The following is a 20,774-nucleotide window of genomic DNA, read 5'->3' as shown; positions in this document are numbered from 1 at the left end:
CAGACACCTTATTAATTGTTAGAGAACATTCCTTCAGCCCCATCTCATTCCATGGATTTGTTTTGCTGCCTTCTAGCCATGTAGGTTGTGTCTAAATCCGTGGATTTGGGACTGTGTCCAAGCCTCTGTGCTCAGGTGCCTCCCTGCCTTAGTAATATCCCAACCTCATATCCAGGTGAAACCCAGGGCATGCACCAGCATTCCCCACACCCCTTTCTTCCAACCTAATTGAATCATTTTGGTTTTCTCAGATCGTCTTTGTACGATGTAATACGGCATTGCACAGGCAGTTATTTGCATGAGTGTTTTTACAGAGCAGGCAACTGTTTTCACATTAATAAGGCCCCAAAATGTTTCTTTTTGCTGAACTTTTTGGGAGCTTGTGTCTGGTCTAGGAAGAGGCCAGCAGGCTGACCCTAGCCCCACCGGTTGTTGGTAAGACAGCAGATACAGGGAAGAGGGGCTGATAACCATCTTGCAGGACTTCATTCCTACATTGCAGTGAGAAAGATGACATCATTCTTATGATGTGATTTTAAGCCTTAATGCGGAGGGATGCTCAGAAATAATATCCTAAGAGCCATCTAAGCATCATTAAATTCCCTGTTATAATCTCTTGATTCGTTCAAGACAGACTGCTGCACTTAAAATTAATTCCTTCCTAGGGGTCTGACACAGGCTTGCATATGCAAAGGAAATTGTGGGAGATAACTTCCCACATGTTATTAAAGGCATCCTGGGCTCGCTGGCAGGAGCGGGAACATCTGCTGGGCGCCCGGGGACGCTGCCCGCGCCAGGGGAGCGGGGCCGCCCGGGCCCGCCTCATTTCTGGGAACCGCGCCGTGACTCAGCACATCTGGGCGCGCCTTCCCCAGAATCGGTGGGAGCTGGTGGGTGCCTCTGCCGGGGAGCCGGAGCTGTGGCCTTGACGTGGGAGCGGTGGAGGGCTGGTTTGGGAAGTGGTGGCAGGCGTCAAGCGCCAGAGCCCCGCGTTCCTGGAAGTTTGCGAGCCGGGGTGAGCAGAGAAACCCGAAGGCTCTTCTTGATGCAGCACAACTCGCCCGGCTCCCTTCCATTTTCTCATAACAAACACACCGCAAAATCTCTCGCAAGCTGCTTTGATGAGGCCACATGTATTTCCCCCTTCTCAGTTTACAGGAAGTTACTCTTAAAGAAAGTGATTCTGGTGTTTACGGCCCGCGTTAAAGGGCCAGGCCGCCTCCCCTCTCTGCCCGCCGGGCCCCGGGGAGCACGGGAGGTCTGGCCGGCCGGAGGGTGCTGCCCGGCCAAGGAGGTGCGAGAGACAGTGGTGAGGGCACACGGGCAGGAGCACGCTATGGAGTGTTTTCTCACTGAGATGAGCTCTGTCTCCCCTTTGGAAAAGCATTTCCTGCTCAGCGAGGTGCGTTGCTGGTGCAAGCTGCTCCCACTTGAAGGTCTGCCTTTTGCCTGGTCATCTGTTTTCAGAAAACCAGGAACCCCATTTCATGCAGCACGGAGCTAGTTCCCCTTGAGAGTAAGCAGTGTCTTTTTACAAGTGTTTCCTGGAGTTCTCTTGATTTTTTTTTTTTTTTATGCTCTCTTTTTTTTTTTTTTTCTTAATTTCTCTTATGCTTACCATTTCAAGAAACAGTAGTTTCTCTGTCAGTGATGGGAACTTCTTTCCGCCGAAACCACTGAGCAGTTTTCAGATTCATGTTTTCTTGCCCCTCTGTGGACAAGTCAGAACATGTCCCTTGGTAGGAAAAGTGACATCTCGGGCTAATTCCTCTCCAGGTCTTCCTTCAGTTATGGCAGGTGAATTTCATCTTTGCCTCGCCCAGCCTTCCTACAAAAGGGTTACAGTTCAGCTATGAGCAAGTGTTGCTTTAGGACTGGGGGGTGGAGAATGTTTGCATAGTTTAAACCTTTGGGTGGAGGTGGTAGGAAACTGCAAGTACAGAGGCCATAGAAAGAGGCCAGAAGAGAAGAACTCTGACGTAGCGCAGCCAGCCAGTGTTATACATAGGTGACTCAAAGCATTAATGCAAGCATGCACTCAGACCTGCAGTCATCAGCATCACCTACTTGTTGATCAGAGCACCAGGAAAAGGACTCTAAGGTAGACTGTTCACAGAGAGAGAGTACTCTGCATTTCAGATTTTGGGTCTTGTTTTCCCAAGCTAGCAGAGACACAGGCTAAGATTAATTGGAAAAGGTGACTGTGGACTTGCCTTTAAATACCTTAACTCAGAGGATGTCATTGTTGGAAAGGCAGGAGCACAGCTTGAACTCTTATTTCAGTAATACATGCTCATCTTTTTTTTTTAAAAAAATGGAGCTTATCACTTTTCCCTGATGGACTCTGTACATACATGTTGCGTATTGTGCCTATATATATATGTATATATATTCATAAGCACTTCCTCTCTATTCCAGATCTATTCAAGTGGTGAACTTCACCACTTCATTGATGGATTTAATGAGGACAAGAGCAACTGGATGCGTTATGTAAACCCTGGCTACTCTGTTCAGGAGCAGAACTTGGCTGCTTGTCAGAATGGAATGAACATCTACTTTTATACCATCAAGCCCATCCCTGCCAACCAAGAGCTGCTTGTGTGGTATTGCCGAGACTTCGCAGAGAGGCTGCACTATCCCCCCTCCAGAGAGCTGACAATGATGAACCTCAGTAAGTGGATTACAGTATAAACAAGGAATGCTAGTAATGTCTCTTCTGCCTATACAATCTAATAATAAGTTGTATAATTACACAGCTTCATCAGCTGTTGTGTCACAGGAGGTAGCTTGGAGTGGAAAAGGGGAATTAAAAAAACCAACACAGGAGAATGAGTTCCCTGTGCCTGTTCAAATGGAAAGAGATTCTAAAATCTGAGCAGTTGTTTGTTCAAAATCTGAGTCTTATCTGATGAAATTCTGGACAGACGACCTGACCTCTGTCTTCCTAACCATAGCTGTTTGGTTCTCTCTCAGACTTTCTCGTTTTAGATCTCACCAAGTGTTGAGCAAAAGTCTGCTTTGGTAGCATATACTAAAGGCTGTCCAGTCATGCTCCCAAAGGGCTGCCCTCACTGTACCAGGAAGTGGCAATGTGCCATGACTCTGTCTAGGTGTCTGACAAAATACATGTTTACTGCATAATGCACTTTGAGCCTTGCATCTACGCTTATTTATCTTCTGGGAGCAAACCTCCTGTGGCCTTCTCATCTGCTTACTTGTGTTTTAAGCCCAGTGTACTTTGTCCCCATTTCTGACTTCATTTGGCAGCTTTCATTTTCTGTTCTAAAAAAATAGCACTGGTAGCAGAGGGAAGAGGTGTTTCCAGGAGTTTGTGTTCCTCTGTGGTTTCTGATTATTTCCAGCCTTGGTGCTTTACTTTTCACTTAATCACTGCCCGACACCTCACCCAGGGCCCCTTCTAGAGAAGGAAAGATTCTTGCTGATTTCTCAGTGGACTCTTAGGCTGCTTCCCCTGCTGCTGCTCTAAGATAGAGCAGAGTATTCTTCTGTCCTTCAGTGACTACACTGAAACTTGAAGGAAAAACTGCAAGCGGCTTTGGTTGTTTTGGTTTGATTTTTTTTTTTCAATAAAAAGAACTTACTTACAGTTATTTGGCAACAAGGAATGGGTTATAAAATATCAGTGTTACTTTGGGAATCATTAGAACTGTCATCCCATGCTATAAAAATTATATCACACGTTCAGATTAATCAAAAGTACATCTATACTCTGTGGATGTCACCCTTTCACTAGCTTTTTGTCTTTCCCTACAAATTAGTAGAAGAAAACTTGTTGTCTCCTAATGACAGAGGGAAGAGAGGGAAGGAATGTCTTATGCAGCTGTATTCTCTATTCAAAAACTATCTCACTGATTTTGTCATCTTTGCACCTATGTCATTTCACCACTCTCTGTGCAGTTTTATTTCCTGATTAAATGAACTGTTGGCTTTTCAGTGGTACTTGCAGATGAGATGAGAAAACAGCATGTAGGGCTCTGGTATATGAGGAGTTTGCTAAAATCTAGTCAGGCACATTTGGCCACTAGCTAGGAGGATACACAAACGCAGGATCAGTTCCGTGCGTCTGCTGGTACCTTAGGCTTCCTTGCAGAAGTAGCAATTAATGTGTTTGTAAAGTGTTTCTTGCTCTGTCCGGTTACTCTTAATCAGGCCAAAACTAGGAGTGTCTGGACATGGTAGAAAGACTGATTTTAGTAAAAGTAGTAAGTTCAATACAAGGATTTAAAGAAATGGGAACTTGAGCCACGTTTCTGTAGTTCAGCCTTAATATTTGCAGTATTTCCAGATGCTGAGTTTGAAATAGACATTCTTCTCTTTTTTAAGATAATTGTGCTAGAGAAATTTTATGTTAGCTCCTTCCACCTAAAGAAAATAGCTGTTCAGAAAATGAGAAAAACTTCTCACTTTTTTTTCTCTTTTCCCGTCATTCTTGTGAGCAGCACATTCAGGCCTAAAGCCTGCAGATGGGCCAAAACCCCTACAGGTACCATAAGGATTGATGTTTTCTAAAGTTAGCCTTTGAAAAGTGTGGAAGAAAAATCCAGAAGTCTCCCCGAGATCCTTATTTGCCAAAGTCCCTGTAGCAATGGTGCAAGCAGGGCTGGTTTTTCCAGCATTAGTACTGGAACTAGATGAGTTTACCGTGAATGCCAGCCCTGTTTAGCTTTCTTCTGCTCCTTTCTGCCAGGCTGCTAGTTAAATCTAAAGTTAGAGAGCATCGTGCTGCCTCTCCAGCCTCTCTCTCTGTCACAAAGGCTGCCCAAGGTACCCTGGCACTGCACTCATCTGTGAGTAAAGTGCAGAGGGTTTGTCCCCAGTTCATTGGCACCCTGCACCTGCGACAGACATGGGGCTTTGGCCCAGCAAAACATCTGAACACAGCCTTGCTTGAGAACACAGCCCCCCCCCCCCAACCTGCTAGGAAGTCAGGAAGGTCCTTTCCAGCCAAATGGATTGCTAATAATTCGGTGTTTAAAGTGGTATGGCTTCCCTCAGAAGAGCAAGGGTGCATCATCACCTCTCCCGGCTCGTGGTTGCTGGTTTTGGCACCTGCTGAGGAGGAGGGAGGGAAAGTTGGGGTCTGGGTCCCAAGAGGCAGGCTGAAGTCAGGGCCTTCTCCCATGAGATACATGCTGGTGCGAGCAGGAGGCAGCCAGTGGCCATGGTGTGTTGCACCCACATCTCCCCCTTCACTGTGTCTTGGGTGTGCAGTGCACACTGGTGCCCGTGGGAGGCTTTGGAAGAGTTGTACCTTGGCTGGCTGCCCAGCACAGGAGAGGGCACCTGGGACACACACCTACAGAGACCTTCCAGTCTTGCCAACTTAAAATATAGGCAGCTGCTTTAAGTGCCTCAAGGGTTTGGGGATGACAGCCTTAGAGTTCAGCACCTTAGTTCCTCTTTAAGCACCAAAGCACAATGGGCCTCCAGGGAAAAATGTATCAGGGAATTTCTCTGGCTTTATTTCCTGTTATTAGTGGCCTCAAAAATGAGAGAACTACCACTTTAGAGCATAAATATATTTACACACCTACATGTAACATCTACTTGCCTCTGTAACAGCAAACTTTCAAATTAAAGGTAACTTCCCCAGCATTAGTTCATTTGTGCCGCAGAAGGAAAGCATCCAGATGCAAGACAGCAATTAGGCATGTCCTTAGTTGTGGGTTTAACCCTGTCCTCTGTGTTTTCCTGAACTGGGGCCTTTGACCCAGTCCTTCAGACGCTGGAGCACACACCTACCTTCATGGCCATGATTAGCTCCGAATGGAGCTGCATAACTTCAAATGGATGTTGAAGTGCCTACGAGGAGTTGCACAACAGTGGTAGAGGCAAGGCTCCACATTATCCCAGTGCTGGAAACTCAAGTGTCATTCCCTTCCTGCCTGTTTTGAGGCCCCCTGATGTTTTCTGTCAAGATTTGAGATGTCACCTTCAGATGGTGCCATTGTCCAGTAAATAGTTTTAAGTATGGTGGCACAAGATTTTTGTGTTCTGCTAAAAATAAATTTTCAGTAATTTGTTAAATGTGCTTAACCACATTCAGCTGCTCCTTCAGATTGTCTTTTAGTCTGTGATATTTTCCTTAGCAAACACTGAGTAAATTTGCTTTGGCAGTTCCAAATGGTTTAGAATTTCATTCTTACCTCAACATGGGAGGATTATTTTGGGGTGGAGGAGTGGAGAAGGTAACAGTTAAAAAAAAAACCAAAACCAAACAACAAAAACCCAACAAACTCCGAACAATTGCATTGACTCAGGACATGACTATTTGATAATAATGTTCATATATTGCAATCATATGATGCAACTTCCTGCTGCTCGTGTCATGTTTGTCTCCTCAGTCAAGTACAGGCAGGTGACATCTTTTGGTCAAGCTTCAGAAAAAAAGTTCAAGCCGGGGAAAGATCATCTGCATATTTACAAAATATTTGGCAATCTTTCTGTTTCATTAACAGGTTTAACAAGACATTATTTAAAATGTTTCTGATTCTATGAAGATTAACTTTTTAATGCTTTTTTCTTAAATGCAATTTATTCTTCTTCCTGCTGGCCCTGGCATGCTGGCCATTAGCTCAGCCCTGTCGCTCGCTTTCCCTTTTGTTTATGGGCAGTTTCACTTTCTGGTTTTGAAGCTGTTCTGTTTGGGTTGAGAGGAAACATCTGCACTTGCTTAAAAAAATGCCTCCTGGAATGTTCAAAAGGGCTCAGGAAAATGATTTTTAAATGATATGAGAGGTTGTCTTCACAAAATCAGAATTTGGGGGCTGAAGTTGTCTCAATATTGAGAATTATTTGTAGGCTCCCAGAAAGACTTTCTTTGAGCAAAAAGTTTTCAAAGGCATGTCACACTGCCACGGACACATTTAGAAAACAGATGATCAAATTATGTACTTCTAAATGTTGGTCTCTGTTCTCATTTTGAGTGGAAACAGTCTTTGTTTTGCCCGCTTCACAACTTCGAGGTTCTCTTTCTACTAGCAAAAGAGGTGCTTAATTTAGATCGAAAATGTGAATTGGCATAATTAAGCTCCACCACTCGAAGCGTTCGGTACCATCTCACTCCTGAAATTACTAATGAAATTACTGTGTGCCTACAACCGTTTTTCAAGTTTTTAGAAAAGAACAGATCATTGTTTTTATGAAATGTTTCTCAGGCTACAGCTCAGAGCACAGGAACCAAGAGCCAAAGTCTATAGTTCTGCAGCAGTCTGTAGCTGGAACACCCACATTGGAGTGACTTCAGGCAGCTCCTTCACTCAAGTTTTATTAATACTTAAAAGTAACAGGAGTTTTGTCCCTTTTCCTCTTGCACGCACTCACTAATCTCAGATCTGAGCAAATAATCTGTTGACCTCAGTTAGAAGTGGATCAGGCTCCTCAAGAGGCACGTCTGAGGTTTTTTTCTTTCTCCCCCCCCCCGCCCCCCCCTCAGATCAGTAACTCAAAAATGCAGCTGGACTATTCTTGTTTTGTCGTGAATCTCTTTTCTGTGTGTCTCTCTGACCACAGAAACTAGACAGATCTTGGAAGAGAATGTGCATATGTGTATATTTACTGTATATATATAAATGTGTGTGTGTGTATGGGGGTGGGGAGGAGAACTGCATTTCAGGAGTGAAAAGGAAACATTCTGATTGGTAAAAACTTAGATCACAAGTTCAAAAAAATCCATTTATAAGAAATATATCTCTTTGACTTTGAAGTATGGCTCCTTAAAGAGCAACAAGAAAGGTTGTAAACCTCTCAATCAGTTTCGGCCCTGGTTTAAATCTACCTTCAGTATAAAACTTAAGAACCTCTTCTTGGCCCCGGACATTACCTTCTCTTATTTTACACAGTGCTGACATGCTTGTTTATGTTTTGATATTTCTGGTGTTCCCAAGTGTCCCTTGTGCTCAGGTAATAAGGGAAAAAGCCAAGAGGGGATTTATGGACCAAAGATAGCTTACAAACTAAAGAGAGCTGTCACAGTTAGACTTGAAAAATAATCTTTAAGTATCACAATTTCTGTCTATACATGGAAATTAGTAGTAGGGACAGCTTAACTGGGAAAATTCAGAAGGGAAGAAAAGAGCAATTATCTTTAGTCAGTCAAGAGAGAGCATGGGATTGTTGCACAAAGAAAGTTACAATCTCTGCATGAGCTTCCTTTCTGTTGTTCCTGGGCTTGCTCCTGCACATAAGGCACGTACATCCCCAGCCTCTTGTTTAACTTTGTGACTGAGAGTGGGAGCTGTTTCTCCAGCTGAAGTGGCCCCAGTTTCTCCATCACTTTTCCAGCACCACCACCATTTCTCCTTCCCCTCCCCCTTCTCCTGGGTTTTTTTTCTTTAAAAGAGAAAAGTGTCAATTTGAACTTCCTGCTTGACAGACCCCACTGAGAAACTGATATGGGCCTGATAAGGTGGTATTTATTTATTTTTCCTGCTGCAAGGCTTCACAAGTCCTGCCTCCCACTCCTCTGTCCCGTTTTCAATACTGCCTGGTCTTGATACTTCCTCATGCTGATAGTGTCACCAGGAATGTTTGCTCTGAGACACTGCTGTGGTGAAAGGCAGCTGATAAGAAGATACAGATAATAGGCACAGTGCCATTGTGGAGCTTCTTGAACCTAGTAGGACCTCTGTGCTATGCCCAAAAATCTGGTTGACATTTAGAAAATGGGTTACCAGTCCAGGAGTACAGACAAAATGACCAAAGAAAGTAGATATGTTTTAAAGCCAGAAAACACAGCGTGTTATTACTTTATTTTTGATACAGCTCTGCATTAAACTTTGGACACCAAGAGAAGTAATTGGGAAGCTATCTGTGTGCTTTTGTGTGCACATGCTTGTCGTACAACACTTTTAAGTTTTATCATGAATATTTTAATTGAACTTAACTGTGTTCAATTGTATTTCATTGGAGCTTGAAAGCATACAAACCACTCAAAAATCTCAAACTAAATTTGCTTGTTACTAGTCTAATGCCTTTTCAAAAAGGATGCTACTGTAAAGTGGGTTGCTGTAAGTAGGAGCATGCTTTGAAAGCAGCTGTTTTCTTGGATACGTTTAATAAATGGCTGTTTCTTTGCCTTATAGGGTAATGTTGCCAAATGATAGATTTCATCAGGGTAGTGAATAGTGAAGCAAAGAATTTGTGTTGAAAGCAGCGTGGTCGTTGCCTGTTCTCACGTTCCTCACTTGGTTCAGATGATCCTCCAAAAATCAGAAATAACTGTTTCTCACCTCAGACAGTGAAGTAAGAACAGTCAGTCATGGAAGCCGAAATGCTTCTAATGTACTGGAATGTTTTTGAGTCACGTACCTACTCGTGTTGGCTTGTACCTCCTGATGGAAAGCCTTGCACTAACTATGATTATGAAACCTTCTTGTAGTTTTTCCCCCCATAATAAAATATCTTACAAGTAATCAAGATTATGTAACAAAGATAAAGGCAGATTTGTTTTTCTACTGAAGTCATCTTTCAGTGTGCTGTTATGATTGTATTATGTCCAGACAGCAAGGTCTTTGAATACAAATAGAGTATGTGCTGAACTGAGATGAATGTATGTTAGCTTCTATTTCCTTCTAAATACATATTTCTTTTCCTCTTTTTTTTTAAAGCACATTTCAACTTAAGCTGGAGCCAACCAGTCTTGCTTTCTTTTGCTTTGCTTCAGCATTTTTTTTATAAAATACAGCTGTAAGCAGAGGAGTTTTGCATAGACTGAATGCCACAGAAATCTGCAGTAAATAGTCTGCTTTGTTGTAGATGTTCCTAAGCAGTATATTTAATGAGTAATGATCTGTTTACTGATGGAGAATACCTTCTCTTTGAAGAAGGCTTTCATCCTAGCCAGCCATGGTTTTTTTGGTACTGTAAGTAATTGAACTGGCTGGTGAAGTGACTGCTGCGGTTTGGCAAAACCCGATTTGTCATGCCTTGTTATTTTACTGAGGAACATTTCTGGGAGCTTGTGTTCTGGAAAGTCCTTCAGTTAACCTGTATTGTGAACAAATGCTCGTTACCACATTTATTAGAAATACTGCTTAAAGAGACATTGAACAGTGAAGCTAGGCAAATTTAAGGGGGAAAAAAGGTGAAATCAGTTTGCAGAGTAGAGGCTGGCACTCTGCAAAGGCATTATCATCCAGATCTGTATGTACTGGTCGGTATCCCTTAAATTAACAATGCTTTTTATTAGCACCTAATACCAGCAGGCATTTCTTCACACAGCAGTTAGTTTTCTGGCAAGTTGAATGACTGCTCATCTCTGAGAGCAGCTCTTCCTTCCCGCTAAACTTGTAGGGGTTAGATTCTGTTTTGAAAAGAGATAATGCCTGTGACATATCTAAATAATCATTATCTTGTTTTTGTATTTCAGCACAAACCCACATTAATCCAAAGCAGCACAGCGCTGATAAAGATGAGCTTTATCAGAAAAGCGTCCCAAAGAAGGAGCACAGTGTGAAAGAAATCCTGAAAATGGAATCCAATCCTCCTAAAGGAAAAGACTTCTTTCAGACCACCATTTCACCAGTTACTCCAGAAAAAGACTTGGATGATTTACGTAAGAACTATAGCCCGGAGAGGTGTTTCTTCCCTCGAGTTGTCTACCCGATCCGACCTCACATTCCAGAAGACTATCTGAAAGCTTCCTTAGCATATGGCATGGACAGACCCAGCTACATTACTCACTCGCCCATCCAGGCATCAACTACACCAAGTCCTTCCGGGAGGAGCAGCCCAGACCAAAGTTTAAAAAGTTCAAGCCCTCACAGTAGTCCAGGGGTCACAGTTTCACCTCTGGCACCTACTTCCCAAGAGCACAGAGAGCCATACTCTTACTTGAATGGATCATATGGCTCAGAAGGATTGGGGTCTTATCCTGGATATGCACCCCCTGGCCACCTCTCACCTGCCTTTCTACCATCCTATAACCCCCATTACCCCAAATTCCTGTTACCTCCATTCAATATGAGCTGTAATAACCTGAGCGCTTTGAACAATATCAACGGCATCAACAATTTCAATCTCTTCCCAAGGATGTACCCTCTTTATGGCAACCTGCTCAGCGGAGGTAGCCTTTCCCACCACATGCTCAACCCCACCACGCTCCCCAGCTCATTACCCAGTGAAGGAGGCCGTCGACTGCTGCAGCCTGACCATCCGAGAGACTTCCTCATACCAGCACCCAACAGTGCCTTCTCTATCACGGGCGCTGCTGCCAGCATGAAGGACAAGCCATGCAGCCCTACCAGTGGGTCCCCCACCGCTGGTACAGCAGCCAGTTCGGAACACATAATGCAACCTAAACCTACCTCAGTGGTGTTGGCTGCCACAGGCGGTGAAGAAGCCATGAATCTCATTAAAAGTAAGAGGAATGTGACCGGTTACAAAACCCTCCCATACCCACTGAAAAAGCAGAATGGGAAGATCAAGTACGAATGCAATGTTTGCTCCAAGACTTTTGGCCAGCTCTCCAATCTGAAGGTAGGCAGTAGAGAATAAGACAGGAGCCTTCTTTGAAGGCTCAGATTTCTCCCTGTAGGTTTTCGAGGAAAAGCCGGGTCAGGCCTCCCTTGCTCGTTAGTCTGTTTATTCGTCTGGGCTTAATACAGCATCCCCCAGCAAGAAAGCGTGGTTGTGTATTTTAATACTGACGCCACCTAATTAACTAGATAACATTGTATTTTGGCAATGGGACTCTTCCGCTGACTTTAGGAAACATCTGAAAGCACTTTTGTTGTAGTACTGGAAACTGCAAATTGTTAATTGCTTTGTCTCTCCCTAGGTGCACCTCCGAGTACACAGCGGAGAGAGACCATTTAAATGCCAGACTTGCAATAAGGGCTTCACACAGCTGGCTCACCTCCAGAAGCACTATCTGGTACACACGGGAGAAAAACCCCACGAGTGTCAGGTATGTAACACAGAGAGACAGAGATGATTCCTTCTGAGGCCGAAGGGACAGCAGGGCTTTGCACACCCCCTATGGTGTGCAGGGAGGGCTGAGGGACAAACCCTTGACTGCTCAGGGCTGGAATCTGCACCACAGCCTGGCCCAGCCCTGGTGCAGCAGCATCTGTGAGACAGCACGATTGCCTGCAGCCTGCTAGAGCAACATCTGCCTTGTTACAGTTTTGTCATCATCCACACGCGAAATGACATTCAGCAATATTTAAATAAAAAGGTGGGGATTTTCTTCCCTTTGTGAGAAAGTGTGAAGATCTAGAAAGCTGCTGCTTCATCCTGCCATCTCCTCCTAGGTGTCTGTGATTTAAACCATAAAACTGCCTCCCACTCATTCACTGTTTCTCTGCCACCCCCCACATTAGGTTTGTCACAAGCGGTTCAGCAGCACCAGCAATCTCAAAACCCACCTGCGGCTCCACTCTGGAGAGAAGCCTTACCAGTGCAAGCTCTGCCCAGCCAAATTCACCCAGTTTGTGCACCTGAAGCTGCACAAGCGTCTCCACACCCGGGAACGCCCCCATAAATGCATCCACTGCCACAAGAGCTACATTCACCTCTGCAGCCTCCAGGTCCACCTGAAGGGCAACTGCCCCGTCGCCCCAGCCTCCGGCCTCTCCATGGAGGACCTGAACCGAATCAATGAGGAGATCGAGAAGTTCGACATCAGTGACAATGCTGACAAGCTGGAAGAAGTGGAGGACAATATCGACTTAACATCGATCGTGGAGAAGGATATACTGACCATGCTCAGGAGGGAAATGGAAGGAGCTAATCTGAAAGTTTCTCTACAGAGGAACCTGGGAAATGGGCTTATCTCCTCAGGATGCAACCTTTACGAGTCGTCAGATATGTCAGTTATGAAGTTGCCTCACGGTCACCCACTACCTCTGTTACCTGTAAAGGTCAAGCAAGAAACAATTGAACCAATGGACCCTTAAGACTTTTTGGCAAAGTGATTTTTTTTTTATTTATGACTTGGCAAGTCAGGGTGCCTGTAGCAGTTGCTTGTACATAGTTTCAATGCTGCAAAGCAATCTTGGCTTACAGTAGTCTCCCTACGCTCTCCAGCTGAAAGAAGGAACTCCAAAGTTACTGTTTTCTCAGGGCATAAAAAGGGGCGAAGGACTGTGTATTGCCTCGCCAGTTACTAAGAGACAATCATCTATCCATAATTATTTTTTCAATGATAGTACTTCATAATTTATTATGCAATTAATCATTCTAAAAGCAATAATTAGGAAAATGTTTACAATGACTGGAAAAATTCATTGTAATTTTTACTTCAAATGTTTTTATTTTTTGTTTTATGGCCATTCTTTGTAGATATTTTTTTCTGCACATCTGTTTTAAAAACCTAAGATTAGGGTTTCAGTAAATGCGTTTTATGTACCAATGTCTTTTAAACAAATGTGGTTTTTCGTATTGCCAAAGTTGGACATGTGACATACAGAATCCTAGATCTGTTGGTTTGAAAAAAAAATGCTGTGTACTTTCATGAGCAAATCACCCCACTGGGAATTGAAAAAGAAAAAATCAAACCAACAACCCAGAGTAGCAGCAAGCAGGGACGAAACTTTTTCTCCTGCCTCTCCGAGGAGAGGAGAAAGATTCTTGTGCCTGCAGCTCTCCCTGGAACAGATGTGGCACAGCAAAAACCAACCTGCCGTGGACAATACCACAGGTTTTTAGGGACACAGCTCCAGACCCACACATTGTCAGGTAACTTTAAGACCAAAGGAACACATGAGCTTAAAGTGGCTTTTCCAAAATAAAATCTCACTTACATTCTTTTATTTCCAAAAGCAGTTTAAAAGCAAAGACGCAAACAATATTCTGCCTGAAAGGGCGGTTTGGGCAGATTTCTTTCTTGGGATTTTTGTTTTATTTTGGGGGTTTTTTGGCCAGAGCCTTCCAGGGATAAAAAAAAAGAGATGGTCAGATTCCCTGAGAAAGAAGGGGTTCAGTTTTACTTGTATTTTTCTCTCCCACTTTGCCTGGGTAGAAGTGGGGAACAAAGTCCTTTCCTGGCACATAAATTTTTTTTCTTCCTTCCTGTACGACTCAGATTTTTCTCAGTATTTGTGTTTGTACATTTTGTGGTTAATTTAATTAAAGAAGAAAAGGGCATTGCAAAGTTGTTGAACAACAATTACCTCAGTGCTTGTGTCCAGTGGTGCAGACAATGCTGTTTTACCTAAATGCTTTGCTACTTTAGAGAAGAAACCAAAATGTGCACAGGGAAAGATAGAATGCACGTCCTTTTATCTTTTTGTTTTGCTAAGCCCAAAGATGATATGGTGACGTTTGAGGTGTAGCAAAGAATACATGTATATTTATAGATATATTTATACCACTATACAATATATGTATATGTATATATATTTATACCACTTAAGTTGTGAGCCAAACCATGTAATAAAACCTATTTTTCATCTAAGTGTGAAAATCAAATGTTATCCCAGTTTTGCAAATAACCAATGACCTCAAAACCAGAAGGTTGTACCAAGGCATTTATCACTTGCAAATACACAAGCACAGCTGAAGGTGAAGCTGGAACTTGCAAACACGTGAATGACATCATCATGCATCCACGTGTGGCATCTCAGTGAATTTGGTGGGAATGACCCTGTTTACAGGCTCCTTCAGTCCCCTGCTCTCCTGGCAGTCTGCACTGGGGTGGGGGAAGGAGGCTGGTGGTCAGTCAACAGACAGCCAGAAAATGTAACTGAAAGAACTTGAAAAGAAGCCAAATATGACCTGTGCGTGATGTGGTCACAAATCACCGTAAGGGCAGGATGGAAGTCAGGTGTGACAAGGCCCTTGTCTCATTGTGCCCTGCCACTAACGAGTTGCACAGTCAACTCACACGAACATAAGTAGCATTATTACACATCTTCCCTCCATGCATCCCTTTTTGTCTGGTGATGTTCTTCAAAAAAATTTAAAAGTCCACCTCAACAATTCAGGATTCAGTGGTCTCCTTTTTTCAGCAAACTTCATCTTAATGCCTTCTGTTAAAAAACCAAACAATCCTGAAAAACACGTCTCTCAACACAGCTTTTGAAGGACTCCAGTTCATTACATTTCCACTCCTGCAAATTGTGAGGCTGACATCTTTTAAATGTAGCAATAGTTCATAAATATAGTACTTAATTGTAGGATAAACCAAAGTATCACTACTCTGTCACTGGACACACACTTTTCCTATTATTGCCTGTAGTGCTTTCTTGTATTTGATACAAAATTTACAAGAATTTATATGCATCAGCTTTAACAATTGTTACTTCTCTTTACTGTTTCCCCCTCCCCTTAGACGTTTTACATGTGAATGTAGCAACAATCAACAGTGTTTTTGGGGGTTTTTTTGTCTCTCTTAAGAAAGACTCTGACCAAAGTTAACAGGCTTTTTACTTTGCTAGAACAACAAACTATCATATGTTTACGTATTGGTTTACATCATTATTTATGTGCAAATTGTCAAATGTAAATTAAATATAAGTGTTCATTGCTTTACTGACGCTTCCCTTGTCTTCAATCTCTCTGCACCAACTGGGTGCACAGCCTAGTTGTGGCCCCAGTGCTGGTACACCGAGGGCAATGGTGTCTTCAGCAATGCTGATTCTTGCCTTTGTGGGTTCTGATTTTCCCCTCATTGAAAGCTGCAAACAGCAATGCCAGAGCTGAGTACCCTGGCGTCATTTTGTACAGAGGTTTCCTCGGTTTCAGCCAGTACCTTTTCTTAAAAAAAAAAAAAAAAAAAAAACCAAGAATTTTCAGTGTTTCAATGGAAATACTTGAATGCTATCTCCCTCAAAGATATGTGACTAGGGTTCTCATTTACATTTTTCCAAATGATTGTCATTTCTGGCCTGAAACCCTAACCACCAGGACCACAATGACACGCTCAAAATGTCAGTGTGAGACCACTTAGTCCTGTCTCAGCATGGTGGGAACTGCATTCAAAACAAACCTGGATCTGTTGTAAGTGCTCACAAAGGAGATGTGAACACTGCACTAAATCCAGGGGAAGGTCAAGTGTCCGCCCCTCCCTCCCCACCTCAGCCCAAGAATAACAGCAGGCCAGGATGCCCCAGAAACCTAATTCAACATTTGCTACTTCCATCATTTACCGTGAGATCTAAACCAGAGAGGCCATGTGCTGCCCTGCCCTACCTGAATGTTAAAGAAATAACGTTCCTGCGCATATTGAGACACTCAGGGCCGTATGATGTTTTAAAAGTACTTCACTGTCCTCTTAAAAAAATTCATTTAAACATCTGTCTCAAGAATTTGAAATACTGCCAACACCGAACTGTGGAGTTAAGAAAACCAGAGCACTGTTGTCATAAACGTGCCAAATGCAGCATGTTATATTCCTATATTCGACAGAGCTATTGCTGTAATAATTTTTTTAAAAAAACATAGGATAACCATTACCGTCATAAATCATACTTCATTACTTGGCAAAGCATTGCGTTGTGCTGGAGAGTTATGTCCTGGGGACACTTGTAAGCCTTAGAAGATGTTTAATAAAACACATTACATAAAAAGACAATACACGTTATAGATCACAGCCTCGCCAGGCCGAGCGCGGCAGCTGCTGCCTTGGTTTCTGGCAGCCCCCAGGCCGGCTGGGAGCCGCTGACGGCGTGCTCCGAGCAGCAATGCAGCGGGATTCAGCCATGGCAACACCACCACCACCAGGTCAGATAACCACAGCAGCGTTGGCAAGGGGCAGGGGGGAAAAGCTCATCAATTTGGGAGCTGCCACAAAAGGCAGCCCAGCGAGATCGTGTGCCCCAGCACAGAGCCGCTGGCTGCCTGTGGGCGGGCAGGCCCGATGCCCATCTTGCTGCCGTCAGTGTGAAAACATGGAGGGGCTGAACGTGTTGGGCAATGGGGCCTTGCCAGCTGAGCTGCTTTGCCACAGGACAGGGCAAATTACAGTTGAGATAGACTCAAACGCAGATTTAGGGAGGATCCTGCCCTTCTGGCTGGTTTATAAAGCCCAGTGCTTCTTGGCTGGGTACTGGGGAGACACCGCTAATTCCCAGTGTGGGCAATTATGGCCTTGAGGTCGAAAATGAAAAATGTGACTCACTGAGGGGGTATGAGCCCTTTGGGTTCAAATTGGTGGCTGCCAGTGCACAGCCGCGTCTCAACACGTGCTGGGACCGTGTGGGATGCAACCCAAAACCTTTGCTGTCATTCAGAGGTGTTACATTAGAGTGAGGGAAATAGTTGTGGCTGTAATTAAAGGCAGCCAGGAAACACTTGCCTAATTACTGCATGAGCCAGAGCTGAGTGGATGCGGTGCGGCTGAGGAATGTGCCCATCATGGGGCAGGTATCTGCAAAACACAGCCTGTCATGGTGGCTAAAGAAAAACTCACTGACAGCATCAAAGCAGCCGCCCTGGCATTGAGAGGGAGGTTTCCCTCCTCTGCGAGGGGTTGGGGTAGGCTGGCAGGGAAAAGGCAGCTGCTTGGCCTGGCATGTGGGGGGCACAAGTTGACATTTTGGCAGCTTCAGCACAGTCTCCCCTGAACAGCAGGAAAAGAAGAGCTTTTGTCAGAGATGTGGCACTTCCCAAAATCATAAGTGTTTAATTTTTCATGAGAAGCTGAAACAGACCCTTCTGGCAATCAATATGGCTGCTGCCCTTCCCGTTCTCATGAGAAGCACATGGAAGAGCTGGCAAAATGCACATTTGCACACCCAGTTGAGGCTACCTTTGTACCAACTGCCATCAATGATAACAGTTTCCAACATGCTGCATGACTCTGGTTTCACTCATTTTCAAGAGATTGGGGAACATTTCCCAGCAATTCACTGTGGCAGCCAAACAGGAGAGGGGCCACTAAGCCTCACTGAGACCCTGTTGCCCAAGTGCTCACTTCTGATGCAAAGTTGTATTCTTGTCCCGTGATAGAGGGGTCAGGTGTCTGCTTGGAGGTATGTGCAAGCAGACATTGCCTTCTGCTTCAAAGCCAAAGTATCCTTAGTTCCACCATGAGAGCTTGCAGCTTGGCACTGGTTCAGTGGTGCTCTGCACAGAAAAACCCGGCCCAGGTTTGTCTGGGATGATGCTTTCCACCTCCAGGAAGCACAGGCGCTGCAAACTTAAGCCTGCACAAGCTCATCTAGGAAAGGCCCCTGGGACATAACCTCAGCACCCTTTTCCAGGGCCAGCCAAAGCCTGGAGACTGAACATGTGTCTCCTGGCCCTTCAGGGGCACCCGCCAGCTATCACATCTAGCCACAAACTACTTTCTGGAGCTGGGCGTTACACAGACTGGCTGCCATGATAGGTAAACAAGGGAGTAGAAGCCCAGTAGTGGGGCAAGGATCTGCAGCGACTGAGTGGGGGGCACACACCCCTAAGAGCTGACCCTCCCTGGCAGGGACCCCTGCAGCTGACAGGGGGGAACTCTGGCACAGGGCATGCATGAATTTCTGCTCCTTTTTGGCACCAGGGCTTGGGGCAGAAACCTGTGCCCAAAGCATGGGGGCAGGCAGCACTGGTCTGAGCTCTGGGCAGAGATCTCTAAAAAGTGATGCCTGGCCCTTCAGGAGAGGGAGAGGGAGACTCAGAGCTCTCTCTTCGCTGTGAGCTGTCAGCCAGGTACCTTGGTGACATTTGGGTGCAGTGGCCCTTCCTTCCTCCTCCCCGGCTTCACACAGAGGGATGGTTGGGATGCCAAACCACTTAGGTAGGTGTGACCAAATAGCTCCATTGAAGGGAGCAAAACCAGTATGACTTCCTTATTGTGCAATGATTAATAAAGGCTTTCAGCTCTTTTTCTCCATTAATTGTGAATAAGCAAGTCCTTGATCATTTCCTTATCCAAGGACAGAGTGAGATTCCTTACAGCATTCCTGCCCCAAAGTGGCCACACTGTGCTGTGAAGAGAAGCAATTCCTGCAATATTGAAACCACACAAAGCAAAATCAGTGGCTGAAAACCTCTTTCCCAGTTCACCCGTGCTGAGGACAGCTGTCACAATGTGATACCAGGCTTGGGGTTAGGGAGACCCAATGCTCCTGCCCTTACCAGTTAAGTTTTACACACTAAATCCTAACTTAAATGAGCAATGCAGTGATCAGCTTTTGGGCAGGAAGAGGAGCATGGCAGGCTGCATTTTGTATGTGATTTCTTGGATATTATAGTTCCCAGTCTCCCTACAGCTTTCCTATGGCAACATTTTCTGCATGAGAACTGCCCCTCTGCGAACCCCAGGAAACATTTTTTTCCCCCACCTTCACCTTCTTAGTTTATCTTGTGTATTCAGATGACCTTTTGTTTTTAAGGGACAGGTTCTGTACATCTTTACAGACCTGATCTGCTCTTCTTGTCAGCCTCAAAGCCACCTGCAGAAATGCTTTATTAAGAGGGGGGAGTTTGGTTTCTTCCGGCCGTGCTGGAGCCATGTCCCTATATGGGGACCCAGTTAACCCGGGTGGGTGGTGTCCCAGAGAGGTCTCACTTTACTCGCAACCAGTCATGAAAAAAACAGAAGTTAAAATGTTGTAGAAACTGCAACCAGGTGCTTGGGGGGACAAGAATACATGAAAAGTGAAAATTTGCCTTTTTAATAAGCCGTTACAAGTAAGTTGGGTGTTTAGGAGGGAACACGCGCTGGTGCTTATAGTCATTCAGTGAAGATTTGGTGTTGTGTGCATGTTTTTAATGAGACCAAAGGGTGCAGAAACAGGGCTCCTTTTCTAGCCTATATTACAGCAATTTGTGCATGTCTGTAGCTGTGGGTGTTATGCGCTTTCTACTCTGAGTGGTAAGTTTCAGTTTGATTCTGCTCTCGAGAGCTGCAGGGACAGTTTGCACTCGCCTTATCAACGCAGAATCCAAATTGCTTCACAGTGCACTCAGCCCCCTGACACTGCAAACTGAGAAAATATACTTTAAGCACAGAGAAATGAGAGAGGTGACAACCAGAGGGCTTTCTCAGCAGAGCATCCCAATCTGCCAAAACCCTCGCAACCCAATCAAGTGAGGCAATAAGCCATGTCGAGAGCCACAACCTCGGTGCCACCCTGAGAGGCCCTAGCCAGGACCCCAGATAGCAGAGCTGGGGCCGGAGCTTTTTTCCTACATTCCCTTTGCCCTAAAATCCTGCTTCAGCCCTGTTGCCCTGCAACAATGTCCCAGCACTGGGGGCCCAGCCTGGCAGCTACAAGCTGGGCAGCTGCAGGAGGTGCTTGGCCATCCCCATTGTTCCCAGGGCTGACCCTGAGCAAGACTGGCCACAAGCCGCTGATCAAAATTGTGCCCATGATTTGAGATGGCAGCAAGGGAAGGGCAGAGCAGGTGCATTCATGGCCCTTGGGAAGCAGCTCTAGTTTGGCTCCAAAGGCCTCAACAGCAACCCCTGTGCCCAGCTGTGCAGTCAATTTCCAGGTGACCATTGCTATCTTTACATGTGTTTGCTATAAACACCCAGCTTTTAGACTACACACCAATGTCCATACTGGCTGTCCTGCTTGTCCCTACATGGGCTGTGACTGAGAGGAGCCATTTGGGAGGAGTTCAGCATAGCTCCCCGGGGATACCCTGCTTCCTATTGCCTCCTTGGGAGCCAGCCACATGCCACAAATCACTGGGCGACTTGTTCATAAAATACCTGAATATTTCTAAGATGAAGTTATGACTGACATAGCAACTATGTGCAGATTTCCTTCCTCCCTCAGATCTCCTTGAGTTTGTAATCCCCTCCAGATCAATATTCAGGAATGACTGTGTTGTTTGCTGCACTGTCGTTGGTCTTCCTTGACCTC

The 20,774-nt window shown here is 44.8% G+C and overlaps 2 protein-coding genes across 5 annotated transcripts in view; one reads left to right on the top strand and one right to left on the bottom strand.

Moving 5' to 3' along the window:
- The window catches only part of PRDM1 (PR/SET domain 1), a 31,331-nt gene extending 17,960 nt beyond the window's left edge, over positions 1–13,371 (top strand). For all 4 annotated transcript variants that reach the window (XM_066179477.1, XM_066179479.1, XM_066179478.1 and 1 more), the window contains 4 exons: positions 2,419–2,671; positions 10,391–11,499; positions 11,801–11,929; positions 12,345–13,371. In XM_066179477.1, the coding sequence (XP_066035574.1) occupies positions 2,419–2,671; positions 10,391–11,499; positions 11,801–11,929; positions 12,345–12,920 (2,067 nt within the window). In that variant the 3' untranslated portion in view covers positions 12,921–13,371. The remainder of the gene's footprint in view (positions 1–2,418; positions 2,672–10,390; positions 11,500–11,800; positions 11,930–12,344) is intronic.
- ATG5 (autophagy related 5) overlaps positions 976–20,774 on the bottom strand; it is a 112,618-nt gene continuing 92,819 nt past the window's right edge. The window contains exon 8 of the mRNA XM_066179481.1: positions 976–1,828. Within this exon, the coding sequence (XP_066035578.1) occupies positions 1,785–1,828 (44 nt within the window). The 3' untranslated portion in view covers positions 976–1,784. The remainder of the gene's footprint in view (positions 1,829–20,774) is intronic.

The sequence above is a fragment of the Chamaea fasciata genome, unplaced genomic scaffold (genome assembly GCF_029207755.1).
Source record: "Chamaea fasciata isolate MVZ Bird 193981 ecotype frontalis unplaced genomic scaffold, bChaFas1.0.hap1 SCAF_3, whole genome shotgun sequence".
Classification (NCBI taxonomy): Eukaryota; Metazoa; Chordata; class Aves; order Passeriformes; family Sylviidae; genus Chamaea; species Chamaea fasciata.
Note: the sequence above shows the minus strand (reverse complement) of the source record. Positions and strands in the feature narration are given on the sequence as shown.